Here is a 23571-nt window from a genome sequence, read left to right as displayed (position 1 = left end):
TGGACTTCCAATATGGTAAATCAAAAAAGATTGACCGTTTTTTCCAATTTGATATGCCATTTTTTGATCTCTTTTACTTCTTCCCAAAAGAATTATCTACCTCTTGCAATATATCAAATACAGTTGAACCTTCTAACAACTGCGGTGCAGACCTGAATTCAGTTTTTCCATTGAAAGATCTTTTGTTATGCCTCCATGGATGATTCATGGGTAAAAACCTTCGGTGATCCATATAAACAGTTTTGTGACTATGTTTCAGATAGATAAAAGAAGTCTCATCATTACAACATGGACAAGCCAATTTTCCCTTTGTACTCCACCCAGATAACATAGCATACGCAGAGAAGTCATTAATTGTCCACAAAAGGCATGCTCTCATGTTGAATGTTTTGTTTTCTTTCGAATCATATGTTTCGACACCTGACTCTCATAATTCTTTTAATTCTTCAATCAACGGTTGAAGATAGACATCAATGTCATTTCACGGTGATTGTAGTCCAGGAATAAGTAAAGATAGCATAAAATAATCAGGCTTCATACTCATCCAAGGGGGTAGATTATACACTATCAAAACAACAGGCCATGTACTGTGTGTACTGCTCAAAGTTCGGAATGGATTGAATTCGTCGCTTGCTAACCCAAGTCTCACATTACGAGGCTTCTTTGCAAAATCTTCATGTCGATTGTCAAATACTTTTCAAGATTCACCATCGGTAGGATGCCTTAAGGACCCGTCTTTAACACGCTCCTTGTGATGCCAAAACATAGCTTCGACAGTTCTTGTGCACATAAAAAGCCGTTGAAGTCTGGGAATCAAAGGGAAATGCCTTAGAGTTTTCGCAGCAACTTTGCGAGGCTTTCTAGATGAGGTAACATTATATTCTTCTTCATGATGCTCAATATAACGGGATGTTCCACAGACATGACAAGATGAGTCATTCTCATACCCGTTCCGATACAACATGCGGTCATTGTGACATGCATCGATCTTTTGGTAGTCAAAACCCAAGTTCTTCACCATATTCTTGGTTTTACCAAAATAAATAGGAATATTCAAATATGACATTGCTTCTTTCAATAATTTCAAGAGAGAAGTAAATGACGCATTACTCCAACCATGCAAGCATTTTAACAAGTAAAGACGAATGGTAAAGGATAATCTTGTGAATCCTTTACACCCGGGGTATAGTTCTTGGCTTGCCTCGTCTACCAATTTATAAAATTCCTTTGCACATTCGTTAGGCCCCATGTTTTGTCCATCAATTTGTGTATTATCTCGAAATTTATCACGTAACAACTCATCAATGTTATTATTGCAGTTATATTCACTGCCTATGTCACTGTCAATATCTATAGCAAAAAGTGATTCCGCATGATTAAACCACCGCCTATAACCTTTTACAAAACCCTGGCATATTAGATGATCATATACGTCATCTCTCTTTAACCAAAATATATTACAACACTTTGCACAAGGGCATTGAATTTCTTCCCCTTGAGGAACTCCCTTTGATGAGAAAGCAAAGTGTAAAAATCTTTCTACACCAACTTGATATTCTTTCTCATGACGTGGTGTATCCATCCAGTCTTTCGACATATCCATCGAAAACCTATATATTTCACGTAGATAGCTAAGTTTCTAAATTGAAGTCCTTACTATTAGTCTCACTAACTGCAAATCTAACTTTCTAATTAACTAAGAGACAATGTTGTGCAAGCCTCCAAAATACTTTGAAGGCATTAGACATAAAATAACAGAGAAAATTGAATTTTAGCAATGCTCAACAGGAAAGCACTAAGTTGCACGCATAACATCAATAACAAATTAATAGATGTATTTAAATTTTTATAAACCAACCTTAATTACTGTCTTAATCCGTTCCACAACAGTAGCAAAGTGGTAGCACAGCAGAAGCAGAATTAGAGAGGTAGCAGCGGCAGGGAACAGCTATTCAGTAGCAGCAGACTATTATATTACCACAAGAGCAGCAGAACAAAGAAGTGGCAGCAGTATTGGATAGATAACTATCAAAAGCCTGAACAAAAATAAGCTACATTGAAACCCAAACTACTAATTAAAAATAGCAAGATAGTAGAATGTCCTTAAATGGCCTAATTCATTTGTTCTTTCTACTACTACTAAAATCCACTCATCATGCTGTGCCATTTATACTTCTATACTCCTAAGTCCTAACCCATAATTTTGTTTTCAATTTTCTTAAACTTTAATACAATTTGCTAGTTAATGCAAAGTATAAAGTGGGTTGATGTGATTGTGAAGGAATAAAAAAGGGAAAATAGAAGCAAGTGTTGGGAGCTACTCATTGCTGATGGGGAAATGCATTAGGACCCCTTTTAAAAAAGCAAATTTAAATTCAAATTTTGAATAAGTAAAAAGAAAATTCAAATTTAAATAAGGCTTATTTTAACTGATATGACCCATTTAATAGCATTCCCAATTTTAAAATATTATTTTTTTAAATTTGTTTTTTCTTAGACAAAAAAGTGAAGGGATAACCATTTTTATCTAAAGCTTTTTTTTAGAACTCGAACGCAAATAAAAGGCTTGAAAAAAAGAATTATAATCTAGTTGTCGCAATTTCCAATTATTGGCCAGTGGTGAGAACAAAAAACCATATGCATAATGTATTCATAGCATATATAGAAATGGTCATCAAGCTTTTTGAACTGGAATATCCAACAATCAAAATACTGCTATGGTCCAGGCTCTACATCTTTTAATTTCATCACACTCTAAACCTTATAAATTTAAAAACATAGAAACTACATTACACCTTGAAACTAACCAATAAACTGCACACTCAGTGACTAATGGCAGAGAAGACTGAGTAGGGAATGGCAAAGACGAATGCACTAGCAGGGATGAAAGAGCAAAGCGGAAACAGCGGAACCTCTTCAAACTTGTTCTTCTGCTCTCTCAATAGCTTCAGTGTTGTTAGTGGTTGTTACTGCAAAACACAAAGCATAATAACATTACTTTGTTAATTAGTGAGCAAAAGAGGAAATGCAAATTGAGAAATCAGCAGCAGCCAATGATTACGGATGTAATGAGCATGAATGCATAATAAGCACGAATGCATAATAAGCACAAAGAATCGCAACGAGGAAACGAGTTGCTAACACATGGCACGAAGCAGCAACACTTATTAAACAACATCAGTAAATAGTTGTTTCCCAGGTTCAAGTAAACAGCAAACAGAATTCATATGACTTAACCAGTTCCACAAACTGAAATCATTGTAGTTCATATAATAGTCCAGATTCTCTAATTAACCACCTAATTCAACTAAACTAAATTAGTTGAACTAAACAGGCTAAACAGAATGAGTTAAACCAGATTAATCAAATAGAAATATTAGTAAGAGCATGGAAACAATAGACTGCAGTATTACACAAACTACACCATAAATTACATATGAGCTACAGTTTTCAAAGAAAAATAGGGGCCAAGAAAAATATGAGCTACACCATAATATGATACTCTATCAAACAAAAGGCCGTCCAGCAACCAGATCAGAAGAAAAATTAGATCAGACAATAAGGCCAGCGAACTGTCAAGACAACAAGAAAAATGAAAAATAAACACACAAGATATGCACATTAAATAAAATCAGTCAAGTTCAACCAGATCTTAGATCTCCACAGTAGAAGATCAGAATCAAAGTTATCAGCATGCTATATACAATTAAACATAGCACAATTTCTAGATCTACTAGGTCTCTAACACATGGCACAAAGCAGCAACACTTATTAAACAGTAGTAGTAAATAGCTGTTTCCCAGGTTCAAGCAAGCAGCAAACAGAATTTATAGACTTAACCAGTTCCACAAACTGAAATCATTGCAGTTCATATAACAGTCCAGATTCTCTAATTAACCACCTAATTCAACTAAACTAAATTAGTTGAACTAAACAAGCTAAACAGAATGAGCTAAACCAGATTAATCAAACAGAAATATTGGTGAGAGCATGATCAATCAATTATTGGTGAGAGCATGGAAACAATAGACTGCAGTATTACACAAACTACACCATAAATTACATATGAGCTATATTATTTAAAGAAAAAAAGGGGCCAAGAAAAATATGAGCTACACCATAATATGATACTCTATCAAACAAAAGGCCGTCCAGCAACCAGATCAGAAGAAAAATTATATCAGACAATAAGGCCGGCGAACAGTTAAGACAACAAGAAAAACCAAAAATAAACACACAAGCTATGCACATTAAATAAAATCAGTCAAGTTCAACCAGATCTTAGATCTCCACAGTAAAAGATCGGAATCAGAGTTATCAGCATGCTATATACAGTTAAACATAGCATAATTTATAGATCTACTAGGTCTCTTCATTGCAATAAGTGCTAAATACAAAAAGAGAAGTTGAAATTAAATGAGAAAACATAATACATATAGTAGTAGTGGTAAGAGTTGCCTATAGACTATAGGTAGGGTTCCCTCCAATCTATATTTCCTTATTTAATTGCCATGTTACTACTATAAAATTGTACACATACAATATAAAAATAATCCATATAGGTAGCAGATCCCCTATTATGAATGCTTGTTCTTTATAAAGTTGTACCAAAAAAAATCAAGTTGTCCCATTATTTGTTTAATCTTGTGCTGTTGAATACTAAAAGTATAGTCATTCTTTTAAACTTCTTCCAGCTCTAACATAACTTAGTTACAAACTATTGGATGGAACAATCATATTTAAACATTCAACTTGCCTCAGTATTAAGTATTTAAGTTCATTTGCCAAAATAAAACAATTATAATAGCATAATTGTCCTTACTTGTTCAAGAACTGGTTAAATTTACTTGTCCATACAACTTTTGCTTATTCTGAATGCTTGTTCTTTACTTGTGTGTGAGTTACTATGCTTCTCATCTGAGCTCGACTACCTTGAAGGTTAGCAATCTGCTGCGTAAGCCTTACCAACTGTCGAGCAAGAACTTTAGTTGCAGCCTGAATATTGCACAAGAAATGAAGAATATATTAGCATGTTTGGCACAATAAATTATCCAGAGACTAGAGAGAAATAACAGTTTTTAATACTTTTAAAACTTTTGACAGAAGGCTATTTCAATATATAAGATGTTTCGAACTAAAAGTAAGCCAATTCGAACACATTCAGATCAACGTGACAGCTTATCAAGTAATTATGCATAAGAAACCTATGAGAAAATGTGGATCATACCTTGTTTCCCGTCTTAGCAGTTCTCTTTATCTCAGCAAGAAGCTTCTTTTCCTAAAAACAGTAAGAAAGAAAAACATTAGAGATAATCCCAAAGTTCAGCAAGAAAATAATTAGTGATCAATGAATAACTGCTTCACATACTTCCAATTGTAATGCTCCAATTTCCCTCTCTATACCTGAAAAACATCACCAAAAATCAATCAATAAATAATTTCTAGGAAATTCACACAAAATTTGAAGAGATATTTATATTAGCATAATTGAGCAGCTTTTTCTTTCTATAGCATAAAAAATAGTTACCTTGAATGAGATTATCCTGCTTTAGGAATAAGATTTTACCCAGTCTAGTCCAAACTCTCAAAAACTTCTTTTAAGGTCAGATATGTCCCATCTCTAAATATTACAACCTGGACAAGTTAAGATTATTCACAGTCATAATCTTTCTAAAAAATAATTCACGGGATATTAATAATCAAAATGGTGTAATAAAAGGCATTTGGTATTGACTTCTACATTGATGATAATTAGTTGATCATTTTAAGTATCCTGAATGTCGCAAGTATTGCAGCAGTATTATCTATCCCATTCATATGTTGAATTAGCATACTAAAAAGTTATTCAATATTCTAAGTCTATTTTCTATTTTTATTAGTACACATACATGGGAAAGATTGATGATGATGAGTGAATGGCCGGAGCAACATGGTGGCGGCCTAGTGGTGGCAACAAACAGAGTGCACCTTTGTGGCTTTGTCATTCCAGAAAAAAACCATGTACGTCCACAACATCGCAAGCAACGCGTGTTGAGCATTATCAATTAACCAAGAAGGAACATGCGATCAGAGAGAACGAATCAAGGGAAAATGAAAATGGAAAGGGAAAGCCCTAAAATTAAACAAATCGAAAAAAATTGAGAAAATAAAAAGAGGAAAATCGATCAGACCTTTGGAATCGAAGGGCTTGGAGGAGAAGAGATCGCCGGGGAGATTGACCTTGCCGTCGCCCATGTTTGGTGGAGCTCGAAGGTGAACAGAGAGATCCAGAAAGATCAGAAGAATAACAAGAAAGAGAAGAAGAGTATGAAGACGAAGATGAAGATTAACAAGATGAAGAAGAAGTGGTTTCGAGTGACGAAGGCTAAGGGCGAAGGGCGAAGGGCGAAGGGCGAAGGGCGAAGGGTGAAGGGCGAAGTGCGAGGGTAATGGGAGGCGCTCTTCCAGGCTTAGGGTTTCGAGTGATTAGGGTTAGTGTCTTTGGGTTGGGGACCGGGTTGGGCTCGGGTTGGGAGCCGGGTTGGGGGCCGGGTTGGGGTCAATGGGTTGGAGCCCCTCTCGCCACGCTTTTAAAACGTCACTGTTTTGCTCTACGGCTACGCTTTTGAAGCGTGGCAGAAAAGAACCTTTTGGCCGCGCTTTTAAAGCGTGCCAAAAGAGTACTAGGATATGGCCACGCTTTGTAAGCGTGGCCATAATAAAACCCTGTTGCCACGCTTTCAAAACGTCCCTGTTTCTCTCTATGGCAACGCTTTTGAAGCGTGGCAAAAAAAACGTGGCCGTTTCTCTAATCAATTGCCACCCTTACAAAAGCGTGGCCGTTGATACTTTTTGCCACGCTTTTGAAGCGTGGCAATAAAAAAAGTGGCCAAATCTCTAATCTATCGCCACCCTCATAAAAGCGTGGCCATAGACCACTTTTGGCCACGATTTTGAAGCGTGGCAAGAAAAAAGCGTGGCCATAGGCCTTTTTCTTGTAATGCGTGATACACGCGTCTGCGTGGGTCGAGATTTGGGCCAGAGGCACAAGGTTGGCTCAGAGTGGCACAACTCTCAGGTCATTAGTATGAGGCTGTGCCAACATATCGACGAGTACGCGTCATGTACGCGCCCGCGTGGGTTGGGTGAAAATACAATGGACGCGGGAGCGTGACGTACGCTTAGGCGTCGACAGGGAAAGGGTGCTTCCACGCATACGTGTCATGTACGCGTCCGCGTGGGTTGAGAATTGGGCCAGGGGCACAAGGTGGGCCCAGAGTTGGCACAACTCTCTAGAGAAAGTATGGATGTTGTACTGAGGCATCGACGCGTACGCGTGATGTACGCGTCCGCGTGCATCGCTCTCTCCTCTTTTTTTTGGTGAAAACACTAAAAATAGCTCAAAATTCTCCTATCCTTCCCTATGACTCAAAAACCAGCCAAAATGCAAAATTAACCATATTTTTTAATTCATCCTGGAATCTCCACCAATGTTTGCATCTCCAATGTCTACCGGGATCCCAAATTTGGCGCATAAAGCCTTCAAGTAAGCGTAGGTAAATGGCAAGGCCCGAAAAGTATTGGTTGTTGAAATAAATTCCGGGGTCCCAAATCTTGTTCTTGCACCCATCTTCTTGTTGACTGCCATAATGAAATTTGGGTGACAAGGCTTGTGAATTCTCAATTAAGCATCCAAACATTCTCCTAGACCCATGCAAATTGGTTCTACACCAACCATTGCAATTCAGCTTTAAGCATGCAACCATCATGAGCTTAGAGTGATGCTTCCAACCACTACATAACTCTTTCTTACTCTTAACTCCACAAATAGCTCTAAGTTGACCATCATTTTCAATCAAACCATATTCAAGTGAGAAGGTAAAGCTTAGGAATAAGAATTTTACCCACTTAAATGTTGTAATGAGTGATGGTGATTTCGGAAGGGAGACTTCCCCACACTTGGCCAATGCAAGATCCGTTCCCTTGTTCGCTTCCTTTACAACTTCCACCTCTTCCCCAATTTCTACACCAAGCTCAACGGAAGAAGATTCAATTATAGAGAGGAAGTTATCAATGATTGAATCCCTCTCTTGATCAATCTTCTCACAATCTTCGACCATGATTTGCTTTGGAGGTTGCACACCCTTCTCAACATTGATATGAAGGGGATTGGTCAAGGTGGACAAAAAATTGCTAACGATGGAATCCACTTCTTGATCAATTTCTCTCAACTCATTATCCACTTCAATAACATTGATAACCTTAACTTCCTCCTCTTGATGCAAATCTTGCTTCAACTCCTTTTCTCAACCTTGAAGCTTCGAATTCACTCCCTCACTAAGCTCTTTGATTGCTTCTCCACATTCATCAACAGAAGTGCCTTGATCACGTAGGTTTAAACGGAAGGAGACTATGTTGTAAACGGCTTCCGCCATGGTGTCAATCTTGGCTTCTAACTCCTTGAACTCCTTTTGGGTCTCTTCTTGCCTTTGGAGGTAAGAGCTAATATATTCTTGAAGAGAATCATCCATCAGAGGTGGAGGGGGAAAAGATGGTTCATTGTTTGGGAGGGTTTGATAATTGGAAGTTGGTTCATCTTGGTAAGGGTGTGGAGGTGGTGTATATTGAGGTGGTTCTTGAGAGTAATTGTGTTGGAATGGTGTTGGTTCCATGTATGGTTCATATGGCTTGTAGGATGGTTGGTATGATGGATAAGGATTAGGTTCATACGGAAGGGTTTGGTGATATGGGGCTTGTGAGTAAGGTGGTTCAAAATTAGGTTGAGGAAGTGGTGTATAGGCATATGGTGTTGGTTGTTGACAATCACAATAAGGGTCACCACATTAGGTTGATATGCATTAGGATTGGAATTATACCTATAAGGAATCGGAGGGGATTGTTGGCAAGAGGGTTGATGAATCCTTCGAGGCTCCTTCCATCCTTGATTGTTCCATCCTTGATGCATGTTATCATTGTAGCTCCCATTTCTTGCAACATAATTTGAACCAAACTCATAGCCAAAGTGACGATGAGAATTCATAATAGCAAATAAAAACCAAAGCTGCAAAAATAAGCAACAACATCCTAAAACTAACAAAGACTAACAAACAAGCCAAAACTATTCACACTATATACAATAGCCAATAATATAACACCATTGCAACTCTCCGGTAACGGCGCCATTAATTTGATGCCCGAGAATCACGTTGGTTAGGAATTTCTCTTATAGAAGGAAGAATTTCGTTGTAAGCATAGCTCCAAACCAACAAACAACTCCCGTATCAAATTAAATTTCGGTTGTCACAAGTAACGAACCCCAAATAAGAATTAACCGAAGTGTTTAAACTCCGGGTCATCTCACAAGAAATTGCAATGAAGTGTTTAGTTATTGGCTATGAAGACGCAGGGGGTTTGATTTTATAATTTCAAGAAAATATAAAAGAAAGGAACTGAATGACAATTAACTAATAAAGAAGGGAAAGGAACTCTTGGCTAAGACATGGGAAATTGGGATCACCATCCTTGTCTACAAACCATGTATTGACAATTATGAGGAGCCAAACTCATTAAGTCTACTTACAAAAGCCTTAAGTACGTGATATCTACTCCTAGGCTTGAAGTACGTCAAATAGCTTGATCAACATCAATCCATAAGTCCTAACCTAGCTACTAATTGACTTAGTAGTAGGCTAGAGTCAATGGTTATCAAATTAATCACCAAGGGTTCTAAAATCACCAATTCACTGAGACCCAATGACTCAAGGTCACACAATACCCTTAGCATATGCCAAGAGTAAAGAGAACTACTCAAAAATTAGAGGAAACATTCTATCAAACACCTAGTGTGCAATAAAAGTAAAGCATAGTAAAAGTGCAAGAAATATAAATCTACCAACTACCAATTGCAAGGAAAGTAAAATTCACAACTCAATTCAACAATAAAAGAACATCAACATCAAATTTCATTAAAAGAGATCCAAATCCAACATGAGTGCATGAACATAAAAGAGGCATAAAAGTCAAATCAACATCACAAACTAAGAGAATAATGGTGTAAAAGCAAGAAATTATAAAGGAAACAAGATGAAATCAAGTAATCAAACCTAGATTTAAGAGAAATTAACCTAATCCTAACCTAATTCTAGATAGAAGAGGGAGCTTCTCTCTCTAGAAAACTAACTAAAGGCTCATCATGACTAACTAAGTGCTCCCCCCTTGCTCTAGATTGAATTCTGCATGAAATATCCTCAGAAACGAGTTGGAATTGGACCTGGCTAGCTCAGAAATCACCCCCAGCGATTTCACTTTAAATGCGTCACATGCCGAGCATCACGCGTGCATGTGCTTGACGCATGCGCGTCGATGGCAAAACCTCTACTCACGTGTACGCGTGCTTGACACATGCGCATGGCTTGTGAATCCTCAATGCACGCATACGCGTGCATTACGCGTGCGCGTGGCCCTCTGATGCACGGAAACTTGTCTCTCAACAGATTTTCCTCGGCAAGTATACCGAATTGTCGTCAAGTAATAACTCACAAAAGAGTGAGGTCGAATCCCACAGAGATTAACGGATTAAGCAATCAATAGTTGATTGATTATCCTAGTTAGACGGTTCAGATTTTGATGATGGGCAGCAGGATGTGTAAATAACATGAATGTAAAGGGAAACTATAAAGTGCAGAAAAGTAAAATGGCAAGGAAAATAAATGTAAGAACTAAAAATAAAATGAACATTGGGATCAAGAGATATTGCAATCCTCCTGATCAAGTTCATTCTCATCTCTTCCTCAATCAATGCATTCATTGATCTCCTTAGCAATCTTAAGTGATTGGGTCCCAATTCCTTGGCAACCCAATCTCTCTAAGCTTGAACAATTTCCCAATTCCTTGATTTAATTGCTCATGGGAAGAGATGAAGTTTGGTCACTGATTATACCACATGTATTTCCAAACCAAAGTGTTGGTAGGATTATATGTCACTATATCCATCCAAACCCCAATTTGGTCCAACATGAGAAAGCAATTCTAGCATGATCTCCTCATCCCTTTTCTAAGGCTCAGAGGAGATCCAATTATGGAGAGCTTCTCTTCCAAGATAGCTAACCAATTAGATGAAGACCGAAAGCTTTCTAGTAAAATCAAGAGAAAAGAAAGAGGAAGAAGAATGAAAACTACAATCGATCCATTAAATGCAATAGAGCTCTCTAACCCAATGAAAAGAGTTAGTTGATCATTTCTCTACCAAAATAGAAAAGAAAGAAAGTGCAGAAAGGTAAAGATGAAGATTAAAACTAAAATTGAAACTTCAAAATTCATACATGAAAAGTACAAAGAAAAGAAAGAGAAGGAAAAGTGTGTGAGGGGAGGGAGTCCGAAGACCCCTCTTCAATCCCCAATTCCAGAATGATTTCAAAGTAAAAACTAAGGCCATTATATAGGCTCTCCTAAATTACAAAATGAAATGAAATTAAAAGCAAATTACAATTAAATGAAAACTCCTATTCTAGATGCTTCTTGTGACCTTGATTGGTTGACACTTGTGGGCTTGCTTGCTTGAGGTTGGGTGGTCCATGAAAGAAAAGTGAATCAAGTTGAGGTCCAGGTGCTAATGTTAGTGCTACCGTTAGCCACACTAACGTTACAAGTGTGGCGTTAGTGCTGAAGTTAGTGTGGCTAACGTCACAATTGCTACCCAATTGGTGTTTTTAGGGCTTAAAAGATGCCTCTCGTTTGTGCTTCAATTTCATGCCCACTATAGAGTGTTATATATCGTTGGAAAGCTCTGAATGTCAGCTTTCTAATGCAACTGGAATCACCTCAATTGAACCTCTATAACTAAAGTTATGTTTCTTTGAAGTGGACAAGGTCGCTGGCATAGTCGCTGGCGTTATTGGAAAAAGTGAGTGCCAATAATGTCCGTATTCAGGGGATTAATATTGCCAGGTTCTGGAGCTCAAACTTAATGTGCACCCCATACTATTATATATTGTTGGAAAGCTCTGGATGTCTACTTCCGAACCCTTTTGAAAGCGCATCATTTGGAGCTCTATATCTCGAGTTACATATCTTGGAAGGTGAAGAGGTTAGCTAGCCTTACTACAGGTTGATACCATGTTCATCTTTGCACTTTCTGAGCAGGTTTTCTCCCTCAAATTTAGTGTCCACCATGTAGTGCCATATATGCTTGGAAAGCTCTGGGTTCCTAATTTCCAATGCCACTGAAATCACCTCATTTGGAGTTTTGTGCCTCAAGTTATTCTTGTTTGAAGAATGCATGGTCAGGCTGCCGGGTGAGATTTCGCCCACGTTAGTGTCTACGTTAGTGGCACTAACGTGGCCTTCTTTGCTTCACAAACGTTAGTGGCGTTCACTTTGTACACTAACTTTCACAGCTGCCTCCTTTGTTCCACGTTAATACCATTAAATTTCTCACTAACATTGAGGCTTCTTCTCTTCTTCCACGTTAGTGCCCACGTTAGTGACGCTAACGGGCAACTAACGTGGGCCTTCTTGCCCTTCGCTAACGTTAGTGGCATTAACGTTCTCACTAAATTTCCAAGCTTTCCTTCCTTCCACTTTAATGGCCACGTTAGTGGCACTAACGTAGCCACTAACGTGGCTCTTCTCTGCTTCTTGTTACCTGAAATCAATCAAACAAAGTACATCAAAGTCTTGCTCTTAATCATGAGATCATGCATCATCCATTTATCATTTAATTCATGCATAATTCTCATGAAATCATTCAAAATTCACAATGTTTGCTTGAATCATGGTATGAATGCTTTTTCAACCAAATACTTACTTATTTCCTAAGAAAATGCATGAAACCAACCTAAAGCATACAAAAAATGGCTAGTAAAACTAGCCAAGATGCCCTGGCATCACAACACCAAACTTAAATCTTGCTTGTCCCCAAGCAAGAAAAGAACTATGCATAAAGATTTCTCTTAATTGGAATGTATTGAAGAATTGCTTATGATGCCTTAGTGGCTGAAGTGAATAAGTGACAGTGAGGTTAAGTGCATGTTTGGGCGCCATTATTTTGTTAAAAAAAGATCTTTTTTCAGTGAAAAAAGATCTTTTTTTTTATTTTTTAACGTGTTTGGCAAATTTTTAGTAGTAAAAGTAAAAGCACTAGTAAAATAAAAAAAAGATCTTTTTTGAGAAGCTGTAATTTACATCTTTTTTTAAAAGATATTTTTTCTTTAAAAAAAAGATGTTTTTCATGTAATAAATGAACAAAAAAGTACTTTTATATTGTTATACCCAAACATAATTGATAGATAAAAAGACCTTTTTACATGAGATATCCAAACATAAAATTACTTTTACTTCTCTATAAGATCTTTTAAAAAAGATAACTCGAAAAAATATCTTTTTTTAAAAGCTCACCCAAACAAGCCCTAACTCTAATTTGTATGCTTATGCAAGGATTCCAGTGCTCATTAGTCCTTACATTTTGGAGGTCTTAGATCTTAGGACTTTCATTCAAATGATATTATGGAATCCTCTTTATAGATTGTCACCTTTGAAGCAGCACTTATTTTCTAGAATTTTTCTTTTCTTTTTGTATCTTGGCCTTGACTCTAGGTATCATGTCTCAAAGCGGCTTTTTAAGATAAGCTTTCAATCAATACTCCCAAACCAGTTGGTCTAAGGTATTAGGTGTTGAAGCACCCCTTAGGATATACTTGCTCAAGCCTCTCTCTTTGACACAAATCCACCACAAGCATGTAACTAGGACAATAACTCTTTGAGTTCTTGTTTCTTTCTTTTTTTCCTAGTAATTGATGCTCAGAGCCTTAGGCTTCTTCTTTGTTTTTCTTATTCTTTTGTTTTCTTTTGTTGCTGCTTCTTGGATCAATAGATATTTGAGAAATTCCATAATACTTTTCTAAATTTCAATTCCTGTCTATGAGCTCCCATGCAAGTTTTCACAAACATGCAACCTCAATACATAATCATACAATCAGAACCTCCACTCCTCTTACTCTTTTGCTTGCCCCAAGATTTATAAAATTCTTCAATATTTTCCTTTCAAAAGAATGATTTCCTTGTTGCATTCTTAGAGATATTGGGTGCAAGTAAAATTCAAGATGATAATCATGATATCATAGCAACATGTTACAAATCAAATATCAAATTATGCTTATTCACACGGAGTAACCACACATGCATACACAGAAAATAGAAGACAATCATGCAATTTAAAGTACTGGAAATAAGTAAGAAGAAAAAGGAACTTTACCACCTTGTAGTTCATCTTCATTGTTGTTGCCCTTTTCCTCCTATTCTTCCTCTTCCCACACCAGACTTAGAATGATTGCTTATACTCAAGCAACAATTAAAGCAGTGGTAATGGGGTCTATGATGGATCATGAATGTCTTAAAATGAAGTGTGAGTATGCATGTGTTTCAGCAAGCAAGATTAAGGATACAATAAAGGCACAAGAGATACAAACAAAGACATTTTGATTGCATTAATAAGTGGTGTGCTTGGTACCTTGCATGAAAGATAAGTGGCAACACCAAACTTAGTATGACACTCTCAATTTAGAATGTTGCAAGTACCTAGTGGAGATTGAAAATTAAATTGTTGCATGGCAACACCAAACTTAGAATGCAATCATATGCCAAATTATTGAAAGTAAACTAAGCAAGGAAAGAAAATGTTAACTACGGTTGGGTTGCCTCCCAACAAGCGCTCTTTTAATGTCATTAGCTTGACATGTTGTTCATGAATTTCTTCCTCTTCTTCCAGTTTGTTAAGAGGAATGACCTCAAGAGGAAAGAGGAACCAGTTAATTCCCCTTGTTTTGAGTGCCTCTCCCTAGCAAGCCTTCTTTTGTTGTTAGCTTGAGTAAACTTGCTTGTTGGGGTAGGGGTGGGATGACTTTTGGTTGACCTTTTCTTCTTCATGGATATTGTCCTTCTTTTCTTGGTCACCATCCTCTTTTTAGTGCTCATATTGATTGCCTTTACCACCTTAATTTCAGTACTTGGGTGTTGTATGATGGTTGGAGCATCCTTTTCATCAAGAGCTTTTTGAATTGGTGGTTCAATGAACTCATCCTTTATGCAACTCTCTGTTTTATTGGAGTAGTGTGGACTCCCTTGATTGACTTCCTCCCTTTCTACTGCATGATGTTGCATTAAGCCTTTTGGGAGTAAGTTTGTATGTTTCTTTGTCACCCTTAGTAGCCTCTGTGGGTATGGAGCTTTGGGCTGATATACTCTCACAACCTCCTCCTTCTTCATATGAATCTCACTTGGTATGGCTGCCTCTTTTTCTTGTTTTTCTGATTCCTCCCTTGTTTTTGACCTTTGAATGAACTCCTCTATTTCTGGAGAGAGTGAAGTGGTCTCTCTTTGTAATCTCAGCTCTTCAATGAATTGTTTTTCAGAATAGAGTTGTGCATTCTGTCTCAATTTTCCTTCATGGTCTCTTTTTGCTATTTTCTCCTTTTCATTTGTTTTTATCATTTCTTCAAGGAGGAGTTCTATCCTAGTGAGTCTCTTTTCTTCTCTACTTTTTTTGAGTTCTTCAATGATGAGTTCCATCCTAGAAAGTCTATCTAAAGGAGGTTGGGTAGGTTGTAATGGTTGGTCGGGGTTGGCTTGTGAATGGAATTGGTTATTTTGTGGTTGTGTGTTCTGAAAGTGGTATGACTCTTGTGGGTAGTGGATTGAGTTTTGTGGATGGTGAAATAAATTGTATGGATTTGGGACAGAATTTTGTGTTGAGGTATACTCAGGTGATGAAGAATTTAGGCATGTAAAACTTGGAGGTGAGGTTGGATAATTGAGAGGTGATGGCTCTTGATGAATGGGGTATGAATGAGTGAAATATCTTTGATTTTGATCTTCCCAGCCACAACTTGAGTAGTGATCAATTTTACCAAAATATGGACCATTTTGTGGCTCTGGAAAGTACCCCATTTCATGTTCTTGATACTCCCACCCACCATGAGCATAGTAAAGTGGATCATTCTGTATTGGTGGAGAGTTTCCCATGAAATTTGATTGGCTAAAATATGATGGATGCTCTTTTCTTTCCTGCAAAAAGCTCTGTCTCAAACAATAATCACCAAAAGAAATTGGAATCTCCATTGTAATAAATGAGGGATTCTTAGTGAGGCAATATCACAAACAGTTAGTTAGCAAAAGAAAATAAGAAGCAAAAGAAAATAAAGACAAAAGAAAAGTGTCTAATCTAGTAAATCAATCAACCGGTAGTTTGTTAATCACAATTAATCCCCGACAACGGCGCCATAAACTTGATGCACGGAAACTTGTCTCTCAACAGATTTCCCTCGACAAGTATACTGAATTGTCGTCAAGTAATAACTCACAAAAGAGTGAGGTCGAATCCCACAGAGATTAACGAATTAAGCAATCAATAGTTGATTGATTATCCTAGTTAGACGGTTCAGATTTGGATGATGGGCAGCAGGAAGTGTAAATAACATGAATGTAAAGGGAAACTATAAAGTGCAGAAAAGTAAAATGGCAAGGAAAATAAATGTAAGAACTAAAAATAAAATGAACATTAGGATCAAGAGATATTGCAATCCTCCGGATCAAGTTCATTCTCATCTCTTCCTCAATCATTGATCTCCTTGGCAATCTTAAGTGATTAGGTCCCAATTCCTTGGCAACCCAATCTCTCTAAGCTTGAACAATTTCCCAATTCCTTGATTTAATTGCTCATGGGAAGAGATGAAGTTTGGTCACTGATTATACCACACGTATTTCCAAATCAAAGTGTTGGTAGGATTATATGTCACTATATCCATCCAAATCCCAATTTGGTCCAACATGAGAAAGAAATTCTAGCATGATCTCCTCATCCTTTTTCCAAGGCTCAGAGGAGATCCAATTATGGAGAGCTTCTCTTCCAAGATAGCTAACCAATTGGATGAAGACCGAAAGCTTTCTAGTAAAATCAAGAGACAAGAAATAGGAAGAAGAATGAAAACTACAATCGATCCATTAAATGCAATAGAGCTCTCTAACCCAATGAAAAGAGTTAGTTGATCATTGCTCTACCAAAATAGAAAAGAAAGAAAGTGCAGAAAAGTAAAGATGAAGATTAAAACTAAAAGTGAAACTTCAAAATTCATAAATGAAAAGCACAAAGAAAAGAAAGAGAAGGAAAAGCGTGTGAGGGGAGGGAGTCCGAAGACCCCTCTTCAATCCCCAATTCCGGAATGATTTCAAAGTAAAAACTAAGGCCATTATATAGGCTCTCCTAAATTACGAAATTAAATGAAATTAAAAGCAAATTATAATTAAATAAAAACTCCTATTCTAGATGCTTCTTGTGGCCTTGATTGGTTGACACTTGTGGGCTTGCTTGCTTGAGGTTGGGTGGTCCATGAAAGAGTAGTGAATCAAGTTGAGGTCCAGGCGCTAATGTTAGTGCTACCGTTAGCCACATTAATGCTACAAGTGTGGCGTTAGTGCTGAAGTTAGTGTGGCTAACGTCACAATTGCTACCCAGTTAGTGTGACCTTGTTTGTGCTTCAATTTCATGCCCACTATAGAGTATTATATATCGTTGGAAAGCTCTAAATGTCAGCTTTCTAATGCAACTGAAATCACTTCAATTAGACCTCTGTAACTCAAGTTATGCTCCTTTGAAGTGGACAAGGTCGCTGGCATAGTCGCTGGCGTTATTGGAAAAAGTGAGTGCCAATAACGTCCGCGTTCAGGGGATTAATATTGCCAGGTTCTGGAGCTCAAACTTAATGTGCACCCCATACTATTATATATTGTTGGAAAGCTCTGGATGTCTACTTTCCAATGCCTTTAGAAGCGCATCATTTGGAGCTCTTCATCTCGAGTTACACTTCTTGGAACGTGAAGAGGTCAGCTGGCCTTACTACAGGTTGATACCATGTTCATCTTTGCACTTTCGCGGCAGGTTTTCTCCCTCAAATTTAGTGTCCACCATGTAGTGCCATATATGCTTGGAAAGCTCTGGATTCCTACTTTCCAATGCCACTAGAATCACCTCATTTGGAGTTTTGTGGCTCAAGTTATTCTTGTTTGAAGAAGGCACAGTCAGGCTGCCGGGTGAGATTTTGCCCACGTTAGTGTCCACGTTAGTGGCACTAACGTGGCCTTCTTTGCTTCGCAAATGTTAGTGGTGTTCACTTTTTCCACTAACTTTCACAGCTGCCTCCTTTGTTCCACGTTAATACCATTAACTTTCTCACTAATGTTGAGGCTTCTTCTCTTCTTCCACGTTAGTGCCCACGTTAGTGACGCTAACGGGGCAACTAACGTGGGCCTTCTTGCCCTTCGCTAACGTTAGTGGCGTTATCATTCTCACTAACTTTCTAAGCTTTCCTTCCTTCCACTTTATTGGCCACATTAGTGGCACTAACATGGCTCTTCTCTGCTTCTTGTTACCTGAAATCAATCAAACAAAGTACATCAAAGTCTTACTCTAAATCATGAGATCATGCATCATTCATTTTATCATTCAATTCATGCATAATTATCATGAAATCATTCAAAATTCATAATGTTTGCATGAATCATGGTATGAATGCATTTTTAACCAAATACTTGCTTATTTCCTAAGAAAATGCATGAAACCAACCTAAAGCATACAAAAAATGGCTAGTAAAACTAGCCAAGATGCCCTGGCATCACCCTCAATTCTCCATTTTGCTCATTGCTTCATGAATTCTCCACTTGCATGCTTTCCTCTTCATTTCTTCCATCCAATACTTGCCTTCTGAACCTGAAATCACTCAACAAACACATCAAGGCATCGAATGGAATTAAAGTGAATTAAACTCACCAATTTAAGGGCCTAAAAAGAATGTTTTTACACTTAAGCACAAATTAAGGGAGAATTACAAAACCATACTATTTCATTGAATAAATGTGGAAAAAGGTGATAAAAACCCCTAAAATAAGCAGAAGATAAACCACAAAATTCGGGTTTATCAACTAGCCAATGCCAACCTTCACCGAACATTGGTCGACTGATGACCGGAATTCACACCCCATATAAAAATGATGAATCCGTTCTTTTGGCAAGCGCACTAAAAAATTTCGTCAAGTAATAGCCCACAATGGAGTTGGATCGTATCCATTGATATTTTTGAGAAATTTTAATCAATTGGTGAATTAGTTAAGCTAAGCAAAATAGATTGTGATTGCAGAATTGTAAATGGGCAGAAACATAAATGACTCAAAAGTAAAGAGAAACAGTAAAGTGCAGAAAAGGAAATGGCAACAATGTAAAGTGTAGAAACATAAATGACTTAATTGTAAATGGGAATGGAGATTTGACAGAATGTAAAGAAAGCTATAAAGAAAGTGGAAGGTAAGAATAGGGGAATTCATTCAGATCAGGATATGTTGTTCTCTTTGGATTAAATCTAGTTTATCTCATCTTCAATCATGCAACTCATTGACCTCTTGGCAATCATGATTGATTGAGCCCAAATCCCTTGGTGACTCAATCTCTCAGATCTTGATCAATAACCAATTCCTTGATCTAATTGTTCATGAAGAGAGATATGCTTGGTCCTTGATTATACCACACATCATCATAGGTCCAAGTAGAGGGAGGATTATATGTCACCATATCCAAACACCAAAACCCAGATCCTACTCAAGTGTAAGAAGGGATTTCTAGCATGATTTCATGTTTCCTTTTCCAAGGTTCCCATGAAACCCATTTTGCATTCAACCTCTTTCCCAAGATGATTGAACACTAACATTAAAACGAAATTTTTTCTAGCAAATCAAAGAGAAGATGAAGAGAAGAAGAAATTCACTATCATTAATCCATCAAGTACAACAGAGCTCCCTCTCTCAATGAGAGGGAATTTAGCTACTCATAGCTCAGAGAAAAGTACTAGAGATGGAAGAGATGATGAAGTGAAAAGTAAATCTAACTAAAAACTCTACTCAACAACCCCATTCCCTTTCTGATTACTTCCAGGGACTATTTATACTACTCCTAGCACTAGAATAAAGAAAATACAAAAAAGAAAAGAAAATTACAATTTGGAGAAAAAAAAACTCAATAAGCATGACCTTCCAGCTGGCGTGTGACAAGCGTTTGAGTGGCGTGCCACGCCCAACCTCCAATTTGGCTTGAAGCACCATGCCAAGCTCTTCAAGTGGCACGCTCCATATGTTAATGTCCCTGGCGTGCCACGCCTTCAAGCCCAAGTGGCACGCCTAGGGTCTTCTTAAGTATTGGTGTTAGCCTGGTGTGCCAAGCCTTCGAACCCAAGTGGCACGCCCAGCCCTTTTTCTTCTTCTTCTCTCTTCTGAAAAGTTGAACTAGCGTGGCACGCCTAGGGTCTGGCATGCCACACCCACTATGTATGCTTGGTTCCTCTTCTCTGGGCCATTGAACTAGCGTGGCACGCCCAAGTTCTGGCGTGCCACGCCCACTATGTGTGCTTGGTTCCTCTTCTCTGGTCCATTGAACTAGCGTGGCATGCCCAGGTTCTGGCGTGCCACGCCCACTATGTGTGCTTGGTTCTTCTTCTCTGGATAATAGAACTGGCGTGCCACGCCTAGTGTGTGGTGTGCCACGCCCAGCATTTCACCTTGGTCCAGTAGCTGGCGTGCCACGCCTGGTCCTTCAAGTGGCACGCCTAAGTGAGAATCTGGAGCTGGCGTGCCACGCCTTCGACACTAAGTGGCATGCCCAGCCTTTGCTTTGGCCTTTTTTAACATTGGCGTGCCACGCCTGGATGCTCAAGTGGCACGTCTAAGTGAGGATGAGATCTTGGCGTGCCATGCCTTCGACACCAAGTGGCACGCCTAGCTTTGCTTTGGCCTCCTTGAGTGTTGGGGTGCCACACCTGGGTCTTCAAGTGGCACACCCAAGTAACAATTAAGAGCTGGCGTGCCACGCTTTCGACACCAAGTGGCACGCCCAGCCTTTTGGGCTTTCAACCTCTTCTCTAGAAACTTGTACTAGTGTGCCACGCCTTGATGCTCAAGTGGCACGCCCCTTTAGTGTGGCTCTTTTAAGCTTGGTGTGCCACGCCTGGGCCTTCAAGTGGCACACCCAAGTAACAATTTGAAGCTGGCGTGTGATGAGCGGATAATTTATATGCTTTTTGGCATTATTTTTACATAGTTTTTAGTGTGATTTAGTTAGTTTTTAGTATATTTTTATTAGTTTTTAATAAAAAAATCACATTTCTGGACTTTACTATGAGTTTGTGTGTTTTTCTGTGATTTCAGGTATTTTCTGGCTGAAATTGAGAGACATGAGCAAAAATCAGATTCAGAGGTTGAAGAAGGACTGCAGATGTTGCTGGATTCTGACCTCCCTGCACTCAAAGTGGATTTTCTGGAGCTACAGAACTCCAAATGGCGCGCTCTCAATTGCATTGGAAAGTAGACATCCAGGGCTTTCCAGAAATATATAATAGTCCATACTTTACCCGAGTTTAGATGATGCAAACTGGCGTTCAACACCAGTTCCATGTTGCATTCTGGAGTTAAACGCCAGAAACAGGTTGCAAAGTGGAGTTAAATGCCAGAAACAGGTTACAAACTGGCGTTCAACTCCAAGAGAAGCCTCTACACGTGTAAAGCTCAATGCTCAGCCCAAGCACACACCAAGTGGGCCCCAAAAGTGGATTTCTACATCATTTACTCATTTCTGTAAACCCTAGTAATTAGTCTGATATAAATAGAACCTTTTACTATTGTATTAGACATCTTTGATCAGTTTTATGCTATCTTAGACCTTTATGGGGGCTGGCCACTCGGCCATGCCTGGACCTTGCTCTTATGCATTTTCAACGGTATAGTTTCTACACACCATAGATTAAGGTGTGGAGCTCTGCTGTTCCTCATGAATTAATACAAAGTACTATCATTTTTCTATTCAATTCAAGCTTATTCCGATTCTAAGATATTCATTCGCACTTCAATATGAATGTGATGATCATGACAGTCATCATCATTCCCAACCTATGAACGCGTGCCTGACAACCACTTCCGTTCTACCTTAGATTTAATGAATATCTCTGGGATTCCTTAATCAGAGTCTTCGTGGTATAAGTTAGAATCCATGGACGACCATTCTTGAGATTCGGAAAGTCTAAACCTTGTCTGTGGTATTCTGAGTAGGATCTGAGAAGGGATGGCTGCGACGAGCTTCAAACTCGCGAGTGCTGGGCATAGTGACAAACGCAAAAGGATCAATGGATCCTATTCCAGTATGATCGAGAACCGACAGATGATTAGCCATGCAGTGGCAGCGCATTGGACCATTTTCACTGAGAGGACAGGATGTAGCCATTGACAATGGTGACGCCTAACATACAGCTTGCCATAGAAAGGAGTATGAATGATTGGATGAAGACAATAGGAAAGCAGAAGTTCAGGAGGAACAAGCATCTTCATACACTTATCTGAAATTCCCACCAATGAATTACATAAGTATCTCTATCTTTAATTTACGTTTTATTTATCTTTTAATTATTAAATCTCCATAATCAATTGAATCTGCCTAACTGAGATTTGCAAGATGACCATAGCTTGCTTCAAGCCGACAATCTCCGTGGGATCGACCCTTACTCACGTAAGGTTTATTACTTGGACGACCCACTGCACTTGCTGGTTAGTTGTGCGAAGTTGTGACAAAGAACTAAGATTATGAACGTGCGTATTAAGTTTTTAGCGCCGTTACCAAGGAATGAACCGTCACGATTTCTGCGCACCAAGTTTTTGGCGCCGTTGCTGGGAATTGTTCAAGTTTGGACAACTGACGGTTCATCTTGTTGCTCAGATTAGATAATTTTATTTTATTTTTAAGATTTTTTATTTCTTATTTTTGAAAATAATATAAAAAAATTTCTTCTTTTTCATTTTTCCCAAAATAATTTTCCAAAAAAAAAACCAAAAAATATTATAAAATCATAAAAACCAAAAAATTAATTTGATGTTTCTCGCTTGAATCTTGTGTCAGTTTTTAAGTTTGGTGTCAATTGCATGTTTATCTCTTTCTTGCATTTTTCGAAAATCCATGCATTGCATTCTTCATGATCTTCAAGTTGTTCTTGGTAAGTCTTCTTGTTTGATCTTTAAAATTTCTTGTTTTGTGTCTTTTCTTGTTTTCCATATGCATTTTCAATTTGTTAGTGTCTAAAGTTTGAAAATTTCGAAGTTTGGTGTCTTGCATATTTTTCTTTTCTTCAAAATTTTCAAAAATAAGTTCTTGGTGTTCATCTTGACATTCATAGTGTTCTTGCATGCATCATGTATTTTGATCTAAAATTTCCATGCATTGTGTCTTTTTTTTTTGTGTTTTTCTCTCTCATCATTAAAAATTCAAAAATAAAAAAAATATCTTTCCCTTTTTCTCTCATAAATTTTCGAAAATTTGAGTTGACTTTTTTAAAACTTTTTAAAATTTAGTTGTTTCTTATGACTCAAATCAAATTTTCAATTTAAAAATTCTATCTTTTTCAAATTTTTTTCAAAAATCAAATCTTTTTCATTTTTCTTTTATGATTTTCGAAAATTTCAAATTGATTTTCAAAATCTTTTTCTTATTTTTATTTCATATTTTCGAAATTAATGCTA

General features: G+C 37.8%; 3 protein-coding genes across 3 annotated transcripts in view; 1 reads left to right on the top strand and 2 right to left on the bottom strand.

Annotated features, from left to right (window-relative positions):
* Positions 1-697: 697 nt before the first annotated feature.
* On the bottom strand, positions 698-1603 carry LOC112742547 (uncharacterized). Its single transcript, XM_025791786.1, has one exon. It carries the CDS (start codon positions 1601-1603, stop codon positions 698-700), a length of 906 nt encoding a protein of 301 aa, XP_025647571.1.
* A 2168-nt stretch (positions 1604-3771) lies between these two features.
* On the bottom strand, positions 3772-6234 carry LOC114925156 (vacuolar protein sorting-associated protein 2 homolog 3-like). The gene is made up of 5 exons (XM_072215772.1): positions 6171-6234; positions 5369-5403; positions 5228-5278; positions 4906-4995; positions 3772-3852 (listed from the first exon to the last, which is right to left on the bottom strand). Exons 1-5 carry the CDS (start codon positions 6232-6234, stop codon positions 3772-3774), a joined length of 321 nt encoding a protein of 106 aa, XP_072071873.1.
* A 99-nt stretch (positions 6235-6333) lies between these two features.
* Positions 6334-23571, top strand: part of LOC112742546 (uncharacterized) — a 43470-nt gene continuing 26232 nt past the window's right edge. The window contains exon 1 of the mRNA XM_072215771.1: positions 6334-6425. Within this exon, the coding sequence (XP_072071872.1) occupies positions 6334-6425 (92 nt within the window). The remainder of the gene's footprint in view (positions 6426-23571) is intronic.

Source organism: Arachis hypogaea, chromosome 14 (assembly GCF_003086295.3).
Source record: "Arachis hypogaea cultivar Tifrunner chromosome 14, arahy.Tifrunner.gnm2.J5K5, whole genome shotgun sequence".
NCBI lineage: Eukaryota > Viridiplantae > Streptophyta > Magnoliopsida > Fabales > Fabaceae > Arachis > Arachis hypogaea.
The sequence above is the reverse complement of the archived record's forward strand: the minus strand, read 5'-3'. Positions and strand labels throughout refer to the sequence as shown.

Coding starts and splice junctions, on each gene's coding strand:
- LOC112742547 (XM_025791786.1), bottom strand. CDS start 1,603: ATGGATATGTCGAAAGACTGGATGGATACACCACGTCATGAGAAAGAA.
- LOC114925156 (XM_072215772.1), bottom strand. CDS start 6,234: ATGGGCGACGGCAAGGTCAATCTCCCCGGCGATCTCTTCTCCTCCAAG. Junction 5,404..6,170: donor CAAGCCCTTCGATTCCAAAG/GTCTGATCGATT, acceptor GATGTTTTTCAG/GTATAGAGAGGGAAATTGGA. Junction 3,853..4,905: donor GAGCTCAGATGAGAAGCATA/GTAACTCACACA, acceptor CAATGATTTCAG/TTTGTGGAACTGGTTAAGTC.